The 18,844-nt window shown below is 44.0% G+C and overlaps 1 protein-coding gene across 4 annotated transcripts in view; it reads right to left on the bottom strand.

Moving 5' to 3' along the window:
• LOC120064415 (protein TANC1-like) overlaps positions 1-18,844 on the bottom strand; it is a 186,182-nt gene that overhangs the window by 99,568 nt on the left and 67,770 nt on the right. For all 4 annotated transcript variants that reach the window (XM_039014985.1, XM_039014984.1, XM_039014983.1 and 1 more), the window contains exon 3: positions 9,794-10,003. In XM_039014985.1, the coding sequence (XP_038870913.1) occupies positions 9,794-10,003 (210 nt within the window). The remainder of the gene's footprint in view (positions 1-9,793; positions 10,004-18,844) is intronic.

Consider the following 18,844-nt stretch of genomic DNA (forward strand, 5'->3'; position numbering starts at 1 on the left):
CCATCTATGGATATAGGACTTGAAATGCATAGAGCGTAGCCAGGGCTACACCGCCAATGCTGTGGCATGTGGTAATCATCACAAATGTTTATTTGTCCTACGTCAATAGCACTGATAAAACTATATGAGATATGCGGGTGTATGTGAGTAAATTAGAGGTATTATACATATCACAGAAGAAAATTGTCATCTTTAGAGTGGAAAACAGAGCAGAGCCAAACAGGAACCAATCCAGTGACCGAGCACGGGAGCTGCCTGGAACTAACGTTCTACAATGCCAGGGAGACAGATGTTTCTGGAGCACCACCAACTAGGCTGGATCTCTTTCAACTAAACCACATGTGAGCTGAAGTTTGAACCCGTCTGATTTGTCTGTGGCTGGCCTCCATCAGGAAGGACCTGGCCAAGTCAGCTTCCTCCAACCAGGATTTCTGGAAAACCTGGGAATTTTCTGAACGTTTTTGCAAACCTATCCTCCGCCAAGAAGCCGAAGTTACTTGCATTTTTTTGCAACCCTACCAAGTCAGCTTCTTGGCTGAGTTGGAGGCAAACAGTCTGCATAAGACTCCATTTATCTGTGGACGGTCAGGCTCTACCTATTAGGAGGAGTCACACAGAGCCAATTAGCTAGGGGGAAGAGAGGAGACAGACCACGCTGTTTTAGATAGTAGATTTACTAAGTCGAGGTCAACATCTCAGGATAATCACCAACCCACTAATGCATTCACTTCCTTCAAGCATTTCATTTCTATGCATACAGTATGCCATGATGACGTGAATAATACAAACCACATGCTTGAAAGTTGAGACATTGTCAAAGGAGTGAATCCACTCAAGCAGAAACCAAAATGCGACTGTATTAAGATCGAATCAAGTTGAAAGGGCTCGATAATGTAGATGGTGAGGTATAGCAAGCTTAGAGTCAGAGGACAAAATACAGAGTTTTTTCCCACCAAAATCTCATTTCCAAGATGTAAGTCTTTCATGTTTCCCTGGACGTCTTTATCAATGGCTGCCTGTCCCCCGAGAAAGCCTTTAGAGCGCTAATATTCTGCACTGAAGACCTGCCCAATGAGAAATTGCATTGTTAAATAAGCATGAAAAAGGCTGGAGAGTGAGTGAGTGGGGGCGTTGAGATGTTGTAAAGGACAGACCAAGGAGAAGACATTACGCCAGCTCCCTCTGTCTCTCTTAAGACTGTGTGCATCCCAAAAGGCATCCTTTACCCTATATAGTGCACTACTTTGACGGACCTTGGCTAAAAGTATAATGGAATAGGGTGCCAAACCACCATGTTCCTCTTCACACAGCCTCATCCAACATACACTTCCCACTCCCCACACAGACAGACCACCCCAGGACCCAAAATCACATCGACTCTCTAAGCCAATCATAACAAATTAAAATGCATGAGCCGAACTCGTTGCTCTCAGCAGACCCCTCGCAGAGAGGACAAATAAGTATTATCTCAGTGTGATGTCCTCCAACGGCGACCATGAGCTCATCACAGTAGGGGAAGAAAGCGGAAAGAAACAGAATTGAACACAGAGAGGGTGGGAGGGAGAGGAAAACGCCATAACAACAGTCCTATGGAAAACAAACCAGGGTCGTATTCATTACCACAAACCGTAGCAAAACTTTAACATAAATGGGTGTTTGTTATTGGACAAGTTCAGGTAGTCCTTCTATGTTTCACTCTGTTTTCTTCTGTTTTGTGCCTAATTAACACAACCCAGGAACAAGGCAGTTTATTTACAAAGGACATCTATGGTGCTTTAATTCAGCAGAACTGTGATGGTTCAGTGGGTTTTAAAGGCTTGTTACAGGGACAAAAACGGGTGGCAGGACACGCAGATTTCTTGCCATATACAACACAATGCTATCCATGATTCGATCCTGTGTAAACAACACACTATCAAACAACAGCCTACTATCTAGTGTGTGTCTTCCTGGTTGATGAACAAAATAGTCTGGAATCCAATGTGGACAAGAAATAGTAGACACACTATTGGTCCAGAAACTTGGGCACCTGAGAGACCAGGGCCCTGTTTGAATACTTCCATCTTGCATCCTTCCTTCCTTGAAGTAATCACAAATCTGAATGGGTTGGATTGGTGAAAATAATACAGTGGTCACCTTGTTTTCACCTATACAATCACGTAGAAATCTATGCTTACCTCAAGGAAACAAGGAAGGAAGGATGCATTTCTGAAGTATTCAAACAGGGTCCAGCTTCCTGGCTGGGAGTTTACCCCAAAAAGGGTGGAGAGGCCAGGGCAGAGGGGGGTTAGACAGCCATATAGGGGTGAGGGGGCATACAGAGGAGCCAAGCAGAGTGGTCTGGTCTCAGGAGAGAGAGAGAGGCAGCCAAGCGTGATCTCACTTTGCACACTGGCTTTCTGTGGTGAAGCTTAGAGGGCCATGCCCACTGAGCTGTGCCACACACACACACACACACACACACACACACACACACACACACACACACACACACACACACACACATAAACACGCATGCACGCGCGCACACACGACCGCCTGTCACTCGACCTTAGACAAGTGAAAGCCCTCCATGGCATGCACATGAGCTATTACGCTACATAAACGTAGTTCAGAAAAGCACTCAAATGTTAAAATATTGTCCGGTCGGTTGATGTCAATCCCTAATGAGGAATGGGGTGATTATCTACGCTTTCAAAAACATCTTCAATGGGCAATTTCACATTCTTTAAGATGGACTCTGACTTGTTAACGTTTCAACTCTTCATGAAACACAACACGGCTCTTTGTGGCAACAAGAAAAGGAGGCCGGACAATACCCTTCTTTCTGCTGTCGGGACGTCATTCTACAGCTCAGTAGTGAAACAGAATGTATTCAGACTGAGATAAAAGACGGTTGGAAATAAAGATTTGCAACATAATGGATCCAGTTACAAGTGCAAGACCTTGAGCATTGGTCAATTATTTTATTACACAAAACAAATGGGGAGAGCAAGACAGAGATCCCATAGTGATAAGCTATGAAGGCCTCCTCTTTGCCCTTCTATTGTAATACACCCATTAGGCATCCTAGAAGAGAATTACTTCATTATAATCATGTTTGACATGCCTGTGTCATGATAATGTCATGAGCATACATAGGCTACTTACTATTTTACTCATAATCGTTATCCTTCTGGACAACGCAACGCATTTCTGAAACTAACCAGCATGGGGGAATTGCAAATAGGTATAATGCTTTCTACATGTTTAATAGTCATGTCTATTCTCACCCTCTCTGTTGAGCTAAATTAATTATGCATGGGTAACTGCTGGGAATGTATGGTCTTGAATTTCTGAGAGAGAAAAAGGCCAAAGTCAAACATCTTGACATTAGGTGCTTCATAAAAACCTCCCTCTTCTACAGTATAATGTAGGCTTTATTGAAATACTAGATAATTCTGACAGCAGTGGCCATTTTGTTATCCATGAACTATCTGAAACAATGGGTTCTGAAGAAAGAAACCCTTCAGCAGGCACCATAGTATTATTTTTCAGTATATTCATAGACATTTGATCTCCATTGGTCCTCGTCAAAAGGGAATAGTGTGTCATTCGGGACGCATCATATAGCCTTTCTACCACAGCCCCCAGAAACACATCGATATCCCCCCGAGGCAGGCAAGTAACTCCTGAGCTAAAACTGTAGAGGTGACTTCAGGAGATGTCTCCTCTGAACATACTATATGTCATTGGCTTTGAAGTGAAATTGCATCCCCTTCACAGAGACCAAAAAAGATTTGTAAGACCCGATGGAAAGCTAAAGTAATGACACATGTTACCAGAAGGAACATTTATGCTTTTAAGTATAAGTCATAATTTAAAATGTTCAATTTTTTAAATAGGAAACCGAACAGTGATTTGGATGAGAGACAAAAAAAACTATTTGGCAGGCAGGGAGGGGGATAGCAGAGGGAAAATTAATATTGAGAAAACATTTCGCAGACTTGAGCATGGAAAAGAAAGTCGGCCTCTGATGAAAAGGCAATTATCAATATCAGTCATAATTATGAAAGTCTTGTGACAGATCCAGGGGGGTATATCCGTTCAAGAGTTAACCGAACTGAAACCTAAGCATTAAATTAGCTGTATATATTAGCCTATATTCTATTCATGTATTTGGTATTGTTATCAAATGTAGTGGAAAACACATAGTCATGCTAGGCCATTACTGTAGCAGAGTTTTCTCTGCATAGAAACAGTAAAAACATAGTTTTTTTTATATGGATGTTAAAACGCTTTCAGTGTAAACTTAAAACCAGGAAAGTGTATTGACCACTTTCCTACAGGAAAGCAATTGGAAAGGGATATCTGAATAGGAAATAAATAGATTGGTAGGCCTGTACATTAGTACTGCTTGAGGGACTATTGATTTGAAGAGAACAAAGGGATTTTATGAATAGTAAATATTGGCAGTGTCACATGAAGGAGGTGGAGTCACTCGACAGGATATTGGTACAATAGGTAATGCAGAGAAGATTGGATTCATGTCAACAAAGAATTGATAGAGCACTGTGTCATAAGGGCTGACAGTGTCACGCCCTGACCTTAGAGATCCTTTTAATTCTCTATTTGGTTAAGTCAGGGTGTGACTAGGGTGGGCAATCTATGATTTCTATTTCTTTGTTGGCCTGGTATGGTTCCCAATCAGAGGCAGCGGTCTATCGTTGTCTCTGATTGGGGATCATATTTAGGCAGCCTTTTCCCACCTGTTGTTTGTGGGATCTTGTTTTTATGTAGCTGCCTGTGAGCAGCCCAGAACGTCACGTTTAGTTTTCTTCTGTATTGTTTTTGGTGAGTTTCATATTTATTAAACATGTGGAACTCTAAGTACGCTGCGCCTTGGTCCATTCATTCAGACGATCGTGAACATTATAACAAAATCAATGGGGGCCCCATTCCCTGACAAAAAAATAATCCTGAATGCATAATCAGGAATTTTTGATTCTCCATGACTGTCTAGCTTTGATTTTGATAATTGTCAGTTCTCAAGATGATCCTATCTAAATATATATATAGATCCAAGATCTTTTCTACATACTTTATATCTACATTTAGGTACTAAATCACGATTGTGAACGTACCTTTTGAAAGGATACACAACATTAAGGACATTGTGTTGTGCCAGGGGAATGGCAACCGTGTCCCTGTGCTTGTTCTCTTTTTGTCGTTCAAACTCTATTTCTCTCTACTCAATTAGTCGGATGTGGTATTTGTGGGGAGGCTAGCCTGACTCTGACTATTAAGTGGCAGCCCTTCACTCACGGATACCGTTGGGTGAACTTTGAGTGAACTATGGTCGGCTTCTCTTTGTATCTCTCACTACCCGCTCCGAAGCGTAGATCTGTATCACTCCACTATGTGTCTCCATACAGACACTGTGTGATCTCCTAGCACTGGGCTTAAGGAGACTGTAGAGTGTATCATGGCAGCAGGGTCTTCTCACATCCATCAATAGCAGTGGCCAGTCAGGGTTACTTACACGCCTGGACGGGCATAGAAAGAAGACTTAGATGAACTTCTCAGTCCTGATGATGATATAGATATCAAACTGAGAGACCCCAGTGCCAAGAGTCCTGCACCGTGCTCTCCTTCCCATCTGCCTGACTCATCGAGATAAATAAAATAAGTATTTGAACCATAGAGAAGTGGGGCCAAAGCGCCCCATCAAAGTGTACAAGTTTAAATTATTTCCACGTGTAATGGCCTACGAGGGACCTTCTCTGCCCAAGCCTCATTCCATATAAATACAGATTAAAATGATAAGCGGACTGAGACGGCGATAAATATGATATGAAGTTATGAACTGCCGTTTTATGTTTCCCTAAAGCGCATCATGATGGCTAAGTATAGGCCTAATTGTTGCTCACGTGACTCAGCATGTCTTCACCTAGCCTCTCTGGTGGGGGGAGTGGAGCGTAAACTCCACTCTATCTCCTTAGTTGAAATTCAATGACACTAGAAAAGCCTATCATTGGGACGGTAGCAGTGCTGTTATTGGTAATTGGGATGGAAGCAGTGCTGTTATTGGTCATTGGGATGGAAGCAGAGCTGTTATTGGTCATTGGGATGGAAGCAGTGCTGTTATTGGTCATTAGGATGGAAGCAGAGCTGTTATTGGTCATTGGGACGGTAGCAGTGCTGTTATTGGTAATTGGGATGGAAGCAATGCTGTTATTGGTCATTGGGATGGAAGCAGAGCTGTTATTGGTCATTGGGATGGAAGCAGAGCTGTTATTGGTCATTGGGATGGAAGCAGAGCTGTTATTTGTCATTGGGATGGAAGCAGAGCTGTTATTGGTCATTGGGATGGAAGCAGAGCTGTTATTGGTCATTGGGATGGAAGCAGAGCTGTTATTGGTCATTGGGATGAAAGCAGTGCTGTTATTGGTCATTGGGATGGAAGCAGAGCTGTTATTGGTCATTGGGATGGAAGCAGAGCTGTTATTGGTCATTGGGATGGAAGCAGTGCTGTTATTGGTCATTGGGATGGAAGCAGAGCTGTTATTGGTCATTGGGATGGAAGCAGAGCTGTTATTGGTCATTGGGATGGAAGCAGAGCTGTTATTGGTCATTGGGACGGTAGCAGAGCTGTTATTGGTCATTGCGATGGAAGCAGAGCTGTTATTGGTCATTGGGATGGAAGCAGACCTGTTATTGGTCATTGGGATGGAAGCAGAGCTGTTATTGGCATATCTGGGGGGGACTGGGCGGCTGATGAGCATTTAGATGTGTGTACGGCTGAGAGGAGATGGGATGTTTGAATGTTGCTAATGCACTTCCAGTCCCCAGAGGGTCATCAAGGAGATGGAGACTGCCGGTTCAGAGCTCAGAGTGTTACTGGCTGGTCTGTGGTGGGTGACCTGAAGACGAGAGGCAGCAGAGAAAACGCTGAAGGAACCCTGATGGCACACAGTGACCCGTCATGACCAGAGGAGGTCACTGTGGACCTGCCCAGGATTTCATCATGTCCCACTGGCAGTTAGAGCAGAACCAGCCTCCTCCGGACCTGTAAACTTCAGACTGTAAACTGGAGGTCCTGTGCAACACATGTCTGCGCTGCTTTTGTTGTAAGCTCTCTGCTTAGCTGATCAAAGCAGCAGCAGCAGCAGCACCAGGACCATGTGGCTCAGGCATTCGTCACACTCTTAATTGGCATGCAGTGCTTTCTGTGTTGTTTATGTGAAGTCTTCATGAAAGGACGGCCATTAAAATCAAGCGTCCGCCACAACGCTATAGATTATCCAATCGGTCAGGAAGTGAAGCAAGCCACAACGTCGTCGGGAACAGAGCAACCACTTCCCATAAATGTCATAGTGGATGGATGAGGAGGAGTATGGGGGTAGGATGAGCAGCAGGGTGGGTAGAGAGAGACGGGTTGACTAGCGTGGGGGATGACAGGACTGGAGGTGGCTGGCAGAGAGCCAGTCACCCCCCCCCCCCCCCCCCCCCCCCCCAGCATTCCTCCCTGCGCTGAGTCGCCGGGTGCTCAGTCATAGTAACTCTAGGCATGTTTCTGAGCTGCCCGGATGAATCAGCACAACCCGCTTTCACTTACGTACGTCTCTCTCTCTCTCATTCCCACTCTCTGACATGACGTCTATATAAGAGGATAAGTCCCTGGGTCATGACATTTCCCTTTGGAAAAACATCGCTAAACTACAGCAGAGGAAACACACACACTCTCCCACGGTAGGCTTTCGCTATGGGTTTGCGCTGAAGGTATTTGACCAAAAGAACACATTCAAGATGGCAACCATGTTTTTAGTGAGAGCTGGGATGTTTCCTACGGTGGGGGTGTGTTTATTAACTGTAGGTGCAAACTCTCCCCCTGCAGTTTGACACTTACCTGTGAACAAGAGAGTGGAGCACCGACCCTCAACCATCCCCCTTTGCCTTCTTCTCTGACCCCATCTTAACTAGTTCTCTCCTCTGCTATAGCCCTTTAGTACTTCTTTACCTTCAGAGTGCCTCCATAGCAGTGTGTGACTGTAATGAACACGGGCCTCGCTCTTCACTCTCTGTTCACCTTCACAAACCCTGTCCTCCCTCTCCCTCTCTTTCCCTCTCTCTCTTTCCGTGACAATGTGCTTTTCATCAGAGCTGCCTTTAATGGGTTTAATACAATCATGGCAAATACCAATACCGCCTGGAGGATAGAGAATAAAAGGTGTTTTAAGTTGAGTAGGAGGTGAGTCAGTGGGGGCTGTGCACTGCTCAGGCAAACTTACAACACATTCAGATGTGGCTTTCACATTCCTTGACCTGACTACGGTTTTGCTTGGCTTTAACAAATATAGCTACCGTTTCTTGTTTTAGCACAATAAACTTCAGAGTAAGCATATTTGCAGACGAAGGCCCCTTTTGAAAACAAAGTTAATTTGCATAACATATGCTGCTTGCTTTATAATACTCACTAATCCAACGTTCGAATCGGAGAGTACTGTGTGGAGAGATTTGGGGAAAAAGAGCATAGCAAATGAGGTTGAGAGGGAAAAGGCTGAGGCAACCACAATCTCTCAAATGAAAACAGTCTGGATCAGAGAGTACTATTCCCAAGCTAATCTGTAGCTGAAATTAGAACAGGAGACAACTCCCCCATTAGAAACCTAATTCGAAACAGGCAAAAATATACAAAAATATAGTTCCAATTTCCAATACAGTTGGAGCGAGTGAAATGTACCTCATCCGTAGAGATTTCCACATTTTCAATCTCCAAAATAAAGGTATGTTACTGATGATAAATCTAAGCATTTGCTTGAGGTGTAGAAAATATTTCAGCAACGACCTTAAGCAGACATAGCCTTGATCTGAAGCCACACCAGTGGCCTAGTTGTATCTAGAAGCCAACAGCATACTTGCCAGCACATCTTATACTAAAGGCTACATCAAAGCACAGAACACTCAAAACAAAGAGTAGACACCACACAGATGAGTCCCAGATGTGAGGCCAGAGTGACCACTTAAAGGATTTCTATCCCCTTTGCTAAATCTTCACAAAACAAAGACTCCAGATACAACGGCCCGGGCTGCTTTGAAGACGGCTGCACACGCCCGCAGCTGTTGACAGCCATGTTCTCAACACGGAGAAAGAAGGGGGCAGAGGAAGAGGACCGAACAATTCGACACTGTGTATACACACGCCCCCGTTAAGAACCAATTGGGTGCTGACAAGCTCCGTCGTTGTGAAGACCACCATCCTGACAGAAGCTGATCAAATAAAGAGGGAGAGATGGAGGGCTGAAGAGGAGGGATACAGGGAAACAAACAAACCCTTTACCCTCCTCCACCCTGTGTCACTCAAACACACTGGACCCACGTGGAGATGGAATACAGTGCAAACGCTGAGTGGTCTTGTTTTTTCCTCTCTTTTCGACAAGCTGTTTTTCAAGGATAACAACCGCAAGGCAGCGTGACATGTTTAGTGGGAAAAGCTGTAAGCTACCGAAATTGTGGTTGAAAGCAAAAAGGATTGTGGATCCTCAGGCGCTGTGTCAGATGTTCAGCAGTGACACAAGAACAGCTAAAGCAAGACAGGAAACCTCACTTTCAGAGGACGTCCACCGAGACTGAACCAGTCCCAGCCTGGGATGAACACGGCAGAGAAACGGCGGGGAAACAGTACATGCTAATAGCACTTCACGCCTGGACTGGTAAATGTAAGTGTAGGCGTGTATCTATTGCAGTAATAGTAGTGCTGTAAGCCTAAAAGTGAGAGAGGTGAGGTGTGGTTGGAGGCAGTGGTAGTGCTTACCAGGGGATCTCTTGCTGGAGCGCAAGGGCATCATGTAGGACTGACGAGGCAGCAGGGGAGATGAGGGCAGGGACATGGACACGCCCTTGGCCAGGCTCAGTCTGAACACATCCTCTGGGACATAGGGCTGGTGGAGGCTGCCAGGCTCATGGATTTGGGGTGCACCTCCGCCTGGCGGGCACCTTCGCTGGGCACTGTGGAGATCACCCGCTGAGGAGAGAGGATGGAGGACACTGTTTAGGACATCCTTCGGCAAACTGGATTATAGAGCCGAAGCTTTTACACATCAAATACATCAAACCTTTCAAAATCTCCATGGGGCCAAAAACTGATTTGAGATCAGATATTGCCAGACATATGGACTCCTGAATGTCTAATGGACTTGAAGGCATTCAGACAGCAGAACGAACCTATCCTCCCAGGGAGGCTTTCCGCTAATGCTGTGTTCCGCACAGTCAGATGCGGTTTGTGGAGAGCTGCTCCTAGCCACACTATGAAATCAAACAGACAGTTTCAGATGTCTTTAGGATACCAAGATAGGTCCAGATCCAGAGAGTGATCATGATCATTGGTACTCCAGGACAGAATCAGATACACACATCCTGAGTGAATGGAGCCACATGCCGTGTGGTTTAACCTGTCATGGGCCCACGCTGTTTCATCTAACACCACGGGGCTCAGGATGTGGCACGACACCCAGTTTGCAGCATAAATAAGAGTAGTGTCATTGACCACGGAGCCAAGATGACCTGTGTGACTCATTGACCAATCCCCCGCTGCTGAAGAGGGTGATCCAAAAACCTTGGACAAACTCACTTGAGCAAATATTAGCAATTACTCTTTTGGCTCAGTAAATTCATTGTACAGCTCATGTGTATGGAATGAATAATGATCAAGAACTAATGTCTTCAATTCAGTGGTTCAGGGTGGAGCAGCTTGACAAGCAAAATGCAAAAACATGCCGTTATTGATGCAATAGGTTACTCCAAAACAGAGTACAGTATCTACACTGTGCACAGAGCTGAACTCTGTGGGATCCAGCTAACAGCGGATAACCTAACTTGTGGGAAAGTGCCCTTTCAGGTCTCCTCTGAGTGCATTAAGACTGATAAGCCATTCTAGAAACCCACTACCCTGTAGGCTAATCCCCAAAAACATGGGAGGCAGGGATAGCTTCAGAGAGTACTGTATGGAGCCCTCATGTTCCCATGTTGCTCCCAATCTTTGTGAGAAAATAAGGGTCACTTCCCATTTATCACGTACTCCTCAGCTCAAGAAGCATTCCTTCTTGAAAAAGAAAACACAAGAACCTGTTCTGCAAGTTTATGGCCTCAGCTATAGCTTGGAGTCTTTCCCATCATGTATAGTCTACAGGCTTCCTGTGTTAGACACAGTGAGCACTTAGGCCAAAGCTGTTTCTTCCAAACAGTTCCCTGGAGCGCTTGCTGGGGATGACCTGGCTCAAGACCTGCTAATAATTCCGATTTAGTAGCCCAGAGTGCTAGATGGAAAACGCAGACCCTTCACCAAGAGCCAACATTGAATGGAAAGACCATTCTCAAGAAGTCATCTCTTCTGTTGAATCGAAATGTTGCCCTCTCAGGCTCTCGTCTAACCAACCACACATTAAAATGTCTGAATGATGAACCTCTAATAGTACTGCTGCTCATGCGTCAAGAGACAGGGCAGGCTGGATCATAATCACAGATGTGGGGAGCCATAGTCTTGCCCATTAGGCTTGGCTCTGTATGGCTCTGTTCTAAGGACCATGCCAGCCTCTTGTTTGGGAACCTTTTCCCAGATGATCCATGGTTTGTGTCCCAAATGGCACCCTATTCCCTACACAGTACACTACTTTGACCAGAGCCCTATAGGCCCTGGTCAAAAGTAGTGCAATATATAGGGAATAGGTTGCCATTTGGGACGAAGCCCATGACGCCAGTCTGGACCGTGAGGCTGAACCAATGGGAGAGAAGCAAGACGCTAGTGGTCTGCTGCTTTTAGCCAGCCAGCCAGCGCTCGGTTCCTAAGGGGAAATGAGTGTTGGCTGCTGGGAATAATATGCAACAGAGCGCTGTGTTCTCTCTGGGGCCTTGCCACAGAGGACACAAAGCTGTCTTGTGTTTAAAGGGCTCTTAAACAAGTAAGAATGCCAGTAACAGGAACTGGCCCCGGTGCAATGACACCTCCACAATCTTCCAGACGCTTGTGAAGTGTTTGACCACGCAGCTGAGCTGAGCCCTGTGGTCACCATGACCTGGTCGTGACCTTCTGACCAGAGATCACAATCCATATTCAATAGATTCAACCCACAAAAACAGATCTGTTAGTGGGCTATTATTGAATGGCTAACAAACATGACACATTTGTGTGACTCACTGACCATACTGGCTGGAAGAACCTCACGCACTTGTACAGAATAAATGATCAGCTAGGTTAATTTCTAAACTTGTATTTTATTAGGCTCTGAAGCTGATCAAATGCCAAAGCCGGCAGATCTTATATCAGTAGAGCTACTGGGCTTGTTTAAACATCCACAACAGAACACTGCCATGGATATAGCAGGCTGCTCCACCCACACATGAAACCGCACATCCTAGACTAAAGACACTAAAGACATTCAGGGACTCATCTCGACCAATTACACCACCCAGAGACAACGGAAACTCCACACTATGCTTTGGTACGGAAGATCCTGATTCTTTCTGCATCTATTTTCAGGATTTGCCCTCACCACCTAATCTAGCCTATGTTCACCACTACTAGACTAGACTATTATTGAAACAATGTCTGTTACTTTACCAAGGCAAAAAAAAAATATGGTTCAATGAAGACAATGTGAGTTGGGAATAGACAAAAAAGGTTTTCGTTAAGGTCATTGAATTATGAAGATGAGCGCAAGCACAGACCTCAGAGGTCAAGCAGTTTGAGCGGGACCTCCTCCGTCGCTAAGCTAGTTGTTTGCAGTAACAAATGACCACACAGCTTCACCAAGGTGTCAGGGTGTTATACGACAGGGTTGGGGGGAGGACAGATAGAGAGAGAACCCCTCAATTCATGATGAATCCAAACGGCTCAGAGTTACAAGGGCAATTAACACAGACACTACTACCGTATTACAATACCACTTTTGAGAAGTAGCCATCAAAGAGGAGGGTTGTATTTCACTAGGGGGCTCTGAGAGGGAGGGAGGGGACTTTTATCACAGTGCTCAAGTTATGCAGGGTGCCAATGGTGACTTCAGTTTGTCCTGTTTGCCAGTAAATGATGTAGGCCTAAATTCCTACACAATTCTCAGTCTCACATTTCAAGAGCTAGACCTGTTTACAATGACAATATCCTCATTGTCACCGTATCTTTTTCGCTTGTAAAACTAAATACCAGTCCTTGACTGAATGTCAGATCATAAAACCCCCTTTTCGAGTGAGCTCACTTGTGCAGCGCTGCTAGACAGTGGGCTCTACTTTTCAGCCATATTGCATGCTGAAGACATTATGACAAAGTTGTAATTAGGGCTGATGCTTTTGAAAACAAGAGGCGCCACAAAAAAAAAGCTGGCATTAAAACAGTTGCTGGCTGGACAGGCTGCTGGCTGTGTGTTCTGGTCGCTGCACTGCCATCTGAACCAGAGCTAAAACCCAGAGGGAAACAGTAACGTAAACTCACCATGGGCTATTTCAGTTGCTTTTCCTCAAGTCCTGGCCCAGGCGAGGCCTGCAATTTCAGCCCCTGCTGTGGTCCAAGGAAATCAACCCATTCTAATTATAAAGCCCTGCACCAAGACGATGTAAAAATGATTACAGTCCTTTTCATTCTCGTTTCTCCCTAATCAAAGAGGACCAAGGCCAATGAGGACCTGCCCTACCCATAAAAATATAATAATGGTAATAATTAAAGTAATTGATTAAAGATTTAAGTGGAAATCAATTACTCGACTGGAAGGGTTTTAGGCAAACTCATAACCGCCTGTAGCCATAGACTAGAACGGTGTGATGGGTGAGGGGAAAATGTGGCAATTTGCATTATGCATTTAAAAGGGTGATAAAAGAGGAGTTCAAATATTGTGCCTTCAGAAAGTAGTCACACCCCTTGACTTTTTCCACACTTTGTTGCGTTTTACAGACAGAATTCAAAATGGATTACATGTATATATTTTGTCACTGGCCGACACACAATACCTCATAATGTCAAAGTGGAATTACGTTTTCTAAAATGTTTACAAATGAATTACAAATAAAAAGCTGAAATGTCTTGAGTCAATAAGTATTCAACCCCTTTGTTATGGCAAGCCTAAATAAGTTCAGGAGTAAACATGTGCTTAACAAGTCACATAATACTGTAAGTTGCATGGACTCACTCTGTGTGCAATAATAGTGTTTAACATGATTGTTGAATAACTACCTCATCTCTATACCCCACACATACAATTATCTGTAAGGTCCCTCAATCGAGCAGTACATTTCAAATTCAGGTTCAACAACAAAGTCCAGGGAGGTTTTCCAATGCCTCGCAAAGAAGGGGACCTATTGGTAAATGGGTTAAAAAAAAATAGGCAGACAATGAATATCCCTTTGAGCATGGTGAAGTTATTAATTACTCTTTGGATGGTGTATCAATAAACCCAGTCACTACAAAGATACAGGCGTTCTTCTTAACTCAGTTACCGGAGAGGAATGAAACCACTCAGGGATTTCACCATGAGGACAATGGTGACTTCAAAACAGTTACAGAGTTTAATGGCTGTGATAGAAACTGAGGATGGATCAACAACATAGTAGTTACTCCACAATACTAACCTAACTGACAGAGTGAAAAGAAGGAAGCTTGTATAGAATAAAAAATGCAAAAAAATGCATCCTGTTTGCAACAAGGAACTAAAGTAAAATTGCAGAAAATGTGGCAAAGCAATTAACTTTGTCCTAAATACAAAGTGTTATGTTTGAGGCAAATCCAATACAACACCTTACTGAGTACCACTCTCCATATTTTCAAGCATAGTGGTGACAGCATCATGTTATGGGTATGCTTGTAATCGTTAAGGACGGGGGAGTTTTTCAGGATAACAAAGAAACGGAATGGAGCTAAGTACAGGCAAAATTCAAGGGGAAAACCTGGTTCAGTCTGCTTCCCACTAGACACTGGGAGATGAATTCACCTTTCAGCAGGACAATAACCTAAAACACAAGGCCAAATCTACACTGGAGTTGCTTACCAAGAAGACAGTGAATATAGCTGAGTGTCTGAGTAACAGTTTTGACTTAAATCTGCTAGAAAATCTATGGCAAGACCTGAAAATCGTTGTCTAGCAATGATCAACAACCAATTTGAGAGAACTTGAAGAATTTTTTAAAGAATAATGGGCAAATTTGCACAATCCAGGTGTGGAAAGCTCTTAGAGACTTACCCAGAAAGACTCACAGCTGTAATTGCTGCCAAAGGTCCTTCAACAAAGTATTGACTCAGGGGTGTGAATACCTATGTAAATGAGATATTTCTCTGTTTAATTTACAAATAAATGTGATATAAATTCTAAAAACATGTTTTCACTTTGTCATTATGGGGTACTGCGTGTAGATGTGAGATTGAAAAAATATATTTAATCCATTTTGAATTCAGGCTCTAACACAACACAATGTGAAATACAGTGCATTCGGGAAGTATTCAGACCCCTTGACTTTTTCCACATTGTGTTACATTACAGCCTTATTCTAAAATTGATTCAATCAATTTTTTTCAAAATCAATCTACACACAATACCACATAATGACAAAGCGGAAACAGTTTTTCTAAATGTCTGCGAATGTATATAAAAAAAATAAAAAAAATGATTTACCTTATTTACATGAGTGTTCAGACCCTTCGCTATGAGACTCGAAATTGATCATTCTTGAGATGTTTCTACAACTTGATTGGAGTCCACCTGTGGTAAATTCAATTGATTGGATATGATTTGAAAAGGCACACACATGTCTATATAAGGTCCCACAGTTGACAGTATATGTCAGACCAAAAACCAAGCCATGAGGTCGAAGGAATTGTCCATAGAGCTCCGAGACAGGATTGTGTTGAGGCACAGATCTGGGGAAGGGTACCAAAACATTTCTGCAGCATTGAAGGTCCCCAAGAACACAGTGGCCTCCATCATTCATAAATGGAATAGGGTTGGAAGCACCAAGACTCTTCCTAGAGCTGGCCGGCCGGCCAAACTGAGCAATCGGGAGAGAAGGGCCTTGGTCAAGTAGGTGACCAAGAACCCGATGGTCACTCTGATAGAGCTCCAGAGTTCCTTTGTGGAGATGGGAGATCCTTCCAGAAGGACAATCTCACCAGCATTCCACCAATCAGGCCTTTATGGTAGAAAGACCAGGTGGAAGCCACTCCTCAGTAAAAGGCACATGACAGCCCGCTTGGAATTTGCCAAAAGACACCTAAAGACTCTGAGACCATGAGAAACAAGATTGAACTCTTTGGCCTGAATGCCAAGCGTCACGTCTGGAGGAAACCTGGCACCATCCCTACTGTGAAGCATGGTGATGGCAGCATCATGCTGTAGGGATCTTTTTCAGCGGCTGGGACTGGGAGACTAGTCAGGATCAAAGGAAAGGTGAACGGAGCAAAGTACAGAGACATCCTTGATGAAAACCTGCTCCAGAGCACTCAGGACCTCAGACTGGGGCAAAGGTTCACCTTCCAACAGGACAACGACCCTGAGCACACAGCCAAGACAACGCAGGAGTGGCTTCGGGACAAGTCTCTAAATGTCCTTGAGTGACCCAGCCAGAGCCCGGACTTGAACCCGATCGAACATCTCTGGAGAGACCTGAAAATAGCGGTGAAGCGACGCTCCCCATCCAACCTGACAGAACTTGAGAGGATCTGCAGAGAAGAATGGGAGAAACTCACCAAATATGGGGTATTGTATGTAGGTTTTTGAGTGTGGGGACAATTTAATCAATTTTAGAATAAGGCTAAAATCTGGGAAAAGTCAAAGGGGTCTGAATACTTTCCGAATGCACTGTAAGTCAAGGGGTTTGAATACTTTCTGAAGGCACTGTATATACGTCTAACTATAAAGTGACTATAGGGGCCTTTTATTAAATCTGAGTTATAGAGTTATTAGAACAGAGTCAAATTAGCAAATCGTTATGCCGCAGTACACAAAGTATTGATTTCATATTGATATCCAAAGCAAATGTTTGTTTCATGCAGGGTAGTCTATATTCAGTCCGTCTGGCAATGTGATCAACCACACAAAATAAAAGTCAACCACAGTGAATTTAAACCGATTCCTTTTTCATGCATGGTTTATGAGGCCCATTTTCCTCCTGCTGCCATTTGAGGTGATGTTTGGTAGCACAGCTGAATGCTTCAAAATGTCTTTCAGGGTGTAATTTTGGATTGTGTCACCCCCCTTTCAGAGCAAATCTGTGCACTGGAATGTTATCTGTCACTCTCAGTGAAGAAATCCAAAGCCCCCCCACCAGCTTGCTCGACCGACCCTCAGTTGCAATACCCTCTGAACAAAGGAGATGTAACCTTGAGCAGGGATGAGCTTACGCCAGACAAAAATACGCTTAAAATTCAAATCGTGACACTTGGACTGCCGCAGAAGCTCAGACTTACAGTACATTCCTTATGGGCTTTTGCTTGTTTACATGAAGAAAATCATATTCATGATTTGCCTCGCAATACAGTTGGCCTGATATTTTCATTTTGTGTGTGTGTGTACACTAACCTCTATTAGTTTCTCACCAGTTAATTTGATGAACCACTGAGAGAAAATGAAGAAAGGCTATAATGAATGCAGATTCTTTTTGTCAACACACAAAGCCACATGACCGTAGGACATTACACCAATGGGGAATTCTCACGCTAGACTGCGTGCCAATGAGGCTTCACAGTGTACTTCCGAGACCAGGGTGACAGTCTCACAAAAGCTGTCAAGGTTAACACACAGGCAGCACACAGGGACAGAGAGAGAAAACCTGAGAGGGAAAGATATAAATGAGGTGGGTGATAGGGGTAGTTAGTAAACATCAGTGTGTACATGATAAAATAGCAATGAGTTTTAACCAAGTATACTAAATGAGTCTTCTTTATCTTTAAGTAAGTCCAGTATGGCTGCCTGTCTGAGTGACTGCCATATCAGCAACCTCTCCTGTCTAGACTCATCTCTAGGGGAAATCATGCAGCCTATCTGGGATTCCTGGAGGGAAATATATTTTCTCCCCTACAAGACCCCTTTGGTCAGCCAGCTGTAGTCACGGCAACAGTCAAAATATCACCCAAGCTGGCAAAAGACTCAATTCTGAGAGGACCGATTGAGTTAGTATCCAGGATAATAATATAATTCCACACATTCCACAAGCTTCAGAGTATGTTGGCTACTTGGATACACATTCCTCAAAAATGCATTTCACCTGTGTGATAACATCAGTCACATAGAGGAATCTATCTCCACACGGCAGCCCAATTTCTGTCTGTGACACTAAAGAGGATCAAGAGAATATGCAATCACAGTTCATCATCTCTTCCTTCTCAAAAGGCTTCACCTTTCAAATTTATTACGCTCTCTTGTTTATGAAGAATGCCAAAATGCTCTTTCCACACAAAGCATCCTTCAGACTAAAATCCACTGACAGTATTTCCTCAATGTTCAGTTTCCTGAATATCAATAGCCTGTCAGAGACGAGACCCACTGGCAGTGTTAAAAAACATCTGTGTTGAAGAGAATTCATTGAGTCATCTCTGCTGGTGGTCCCTGGGGAAAGAAACTCATGCTGACTGTCTCTTTTAGCTGCAGCATGTCACTGAAACTCACTGAAACGAATGAGCTGGTTAAACCAGAGGCTGAAGCCGTGCTGCAGGCAATCATGCAGGCAGACTGCAGAATCATCCTGCAGTAAAACATCTGATGCTCTGTAGTGGCCTGTGCACTGGAATGTCTTCACCAGCCTCCCCTGAGTTACAGGGACAGAGGGAGGGGGATGATGGGAGAGGGAGGAGGCGATGGGCAGCCAGCAACCATGACATTTCCCATTCCTCTTCATA

This window comes from Salvelinus namaycush, chromosome 19 (assembly GCF_016432855.1).
Source record: "Salvelinus namaycush isolate Seneca chromosome 19, SaNama_1.0, whole genome shotgun sequence".
Taxonomy (NCBI): Eukaryota; Metazoa; Chordata; class Actinopteri; order Salmoniformes; family Salmonidae; genus Salvelinus; species Salvelinus namaycush.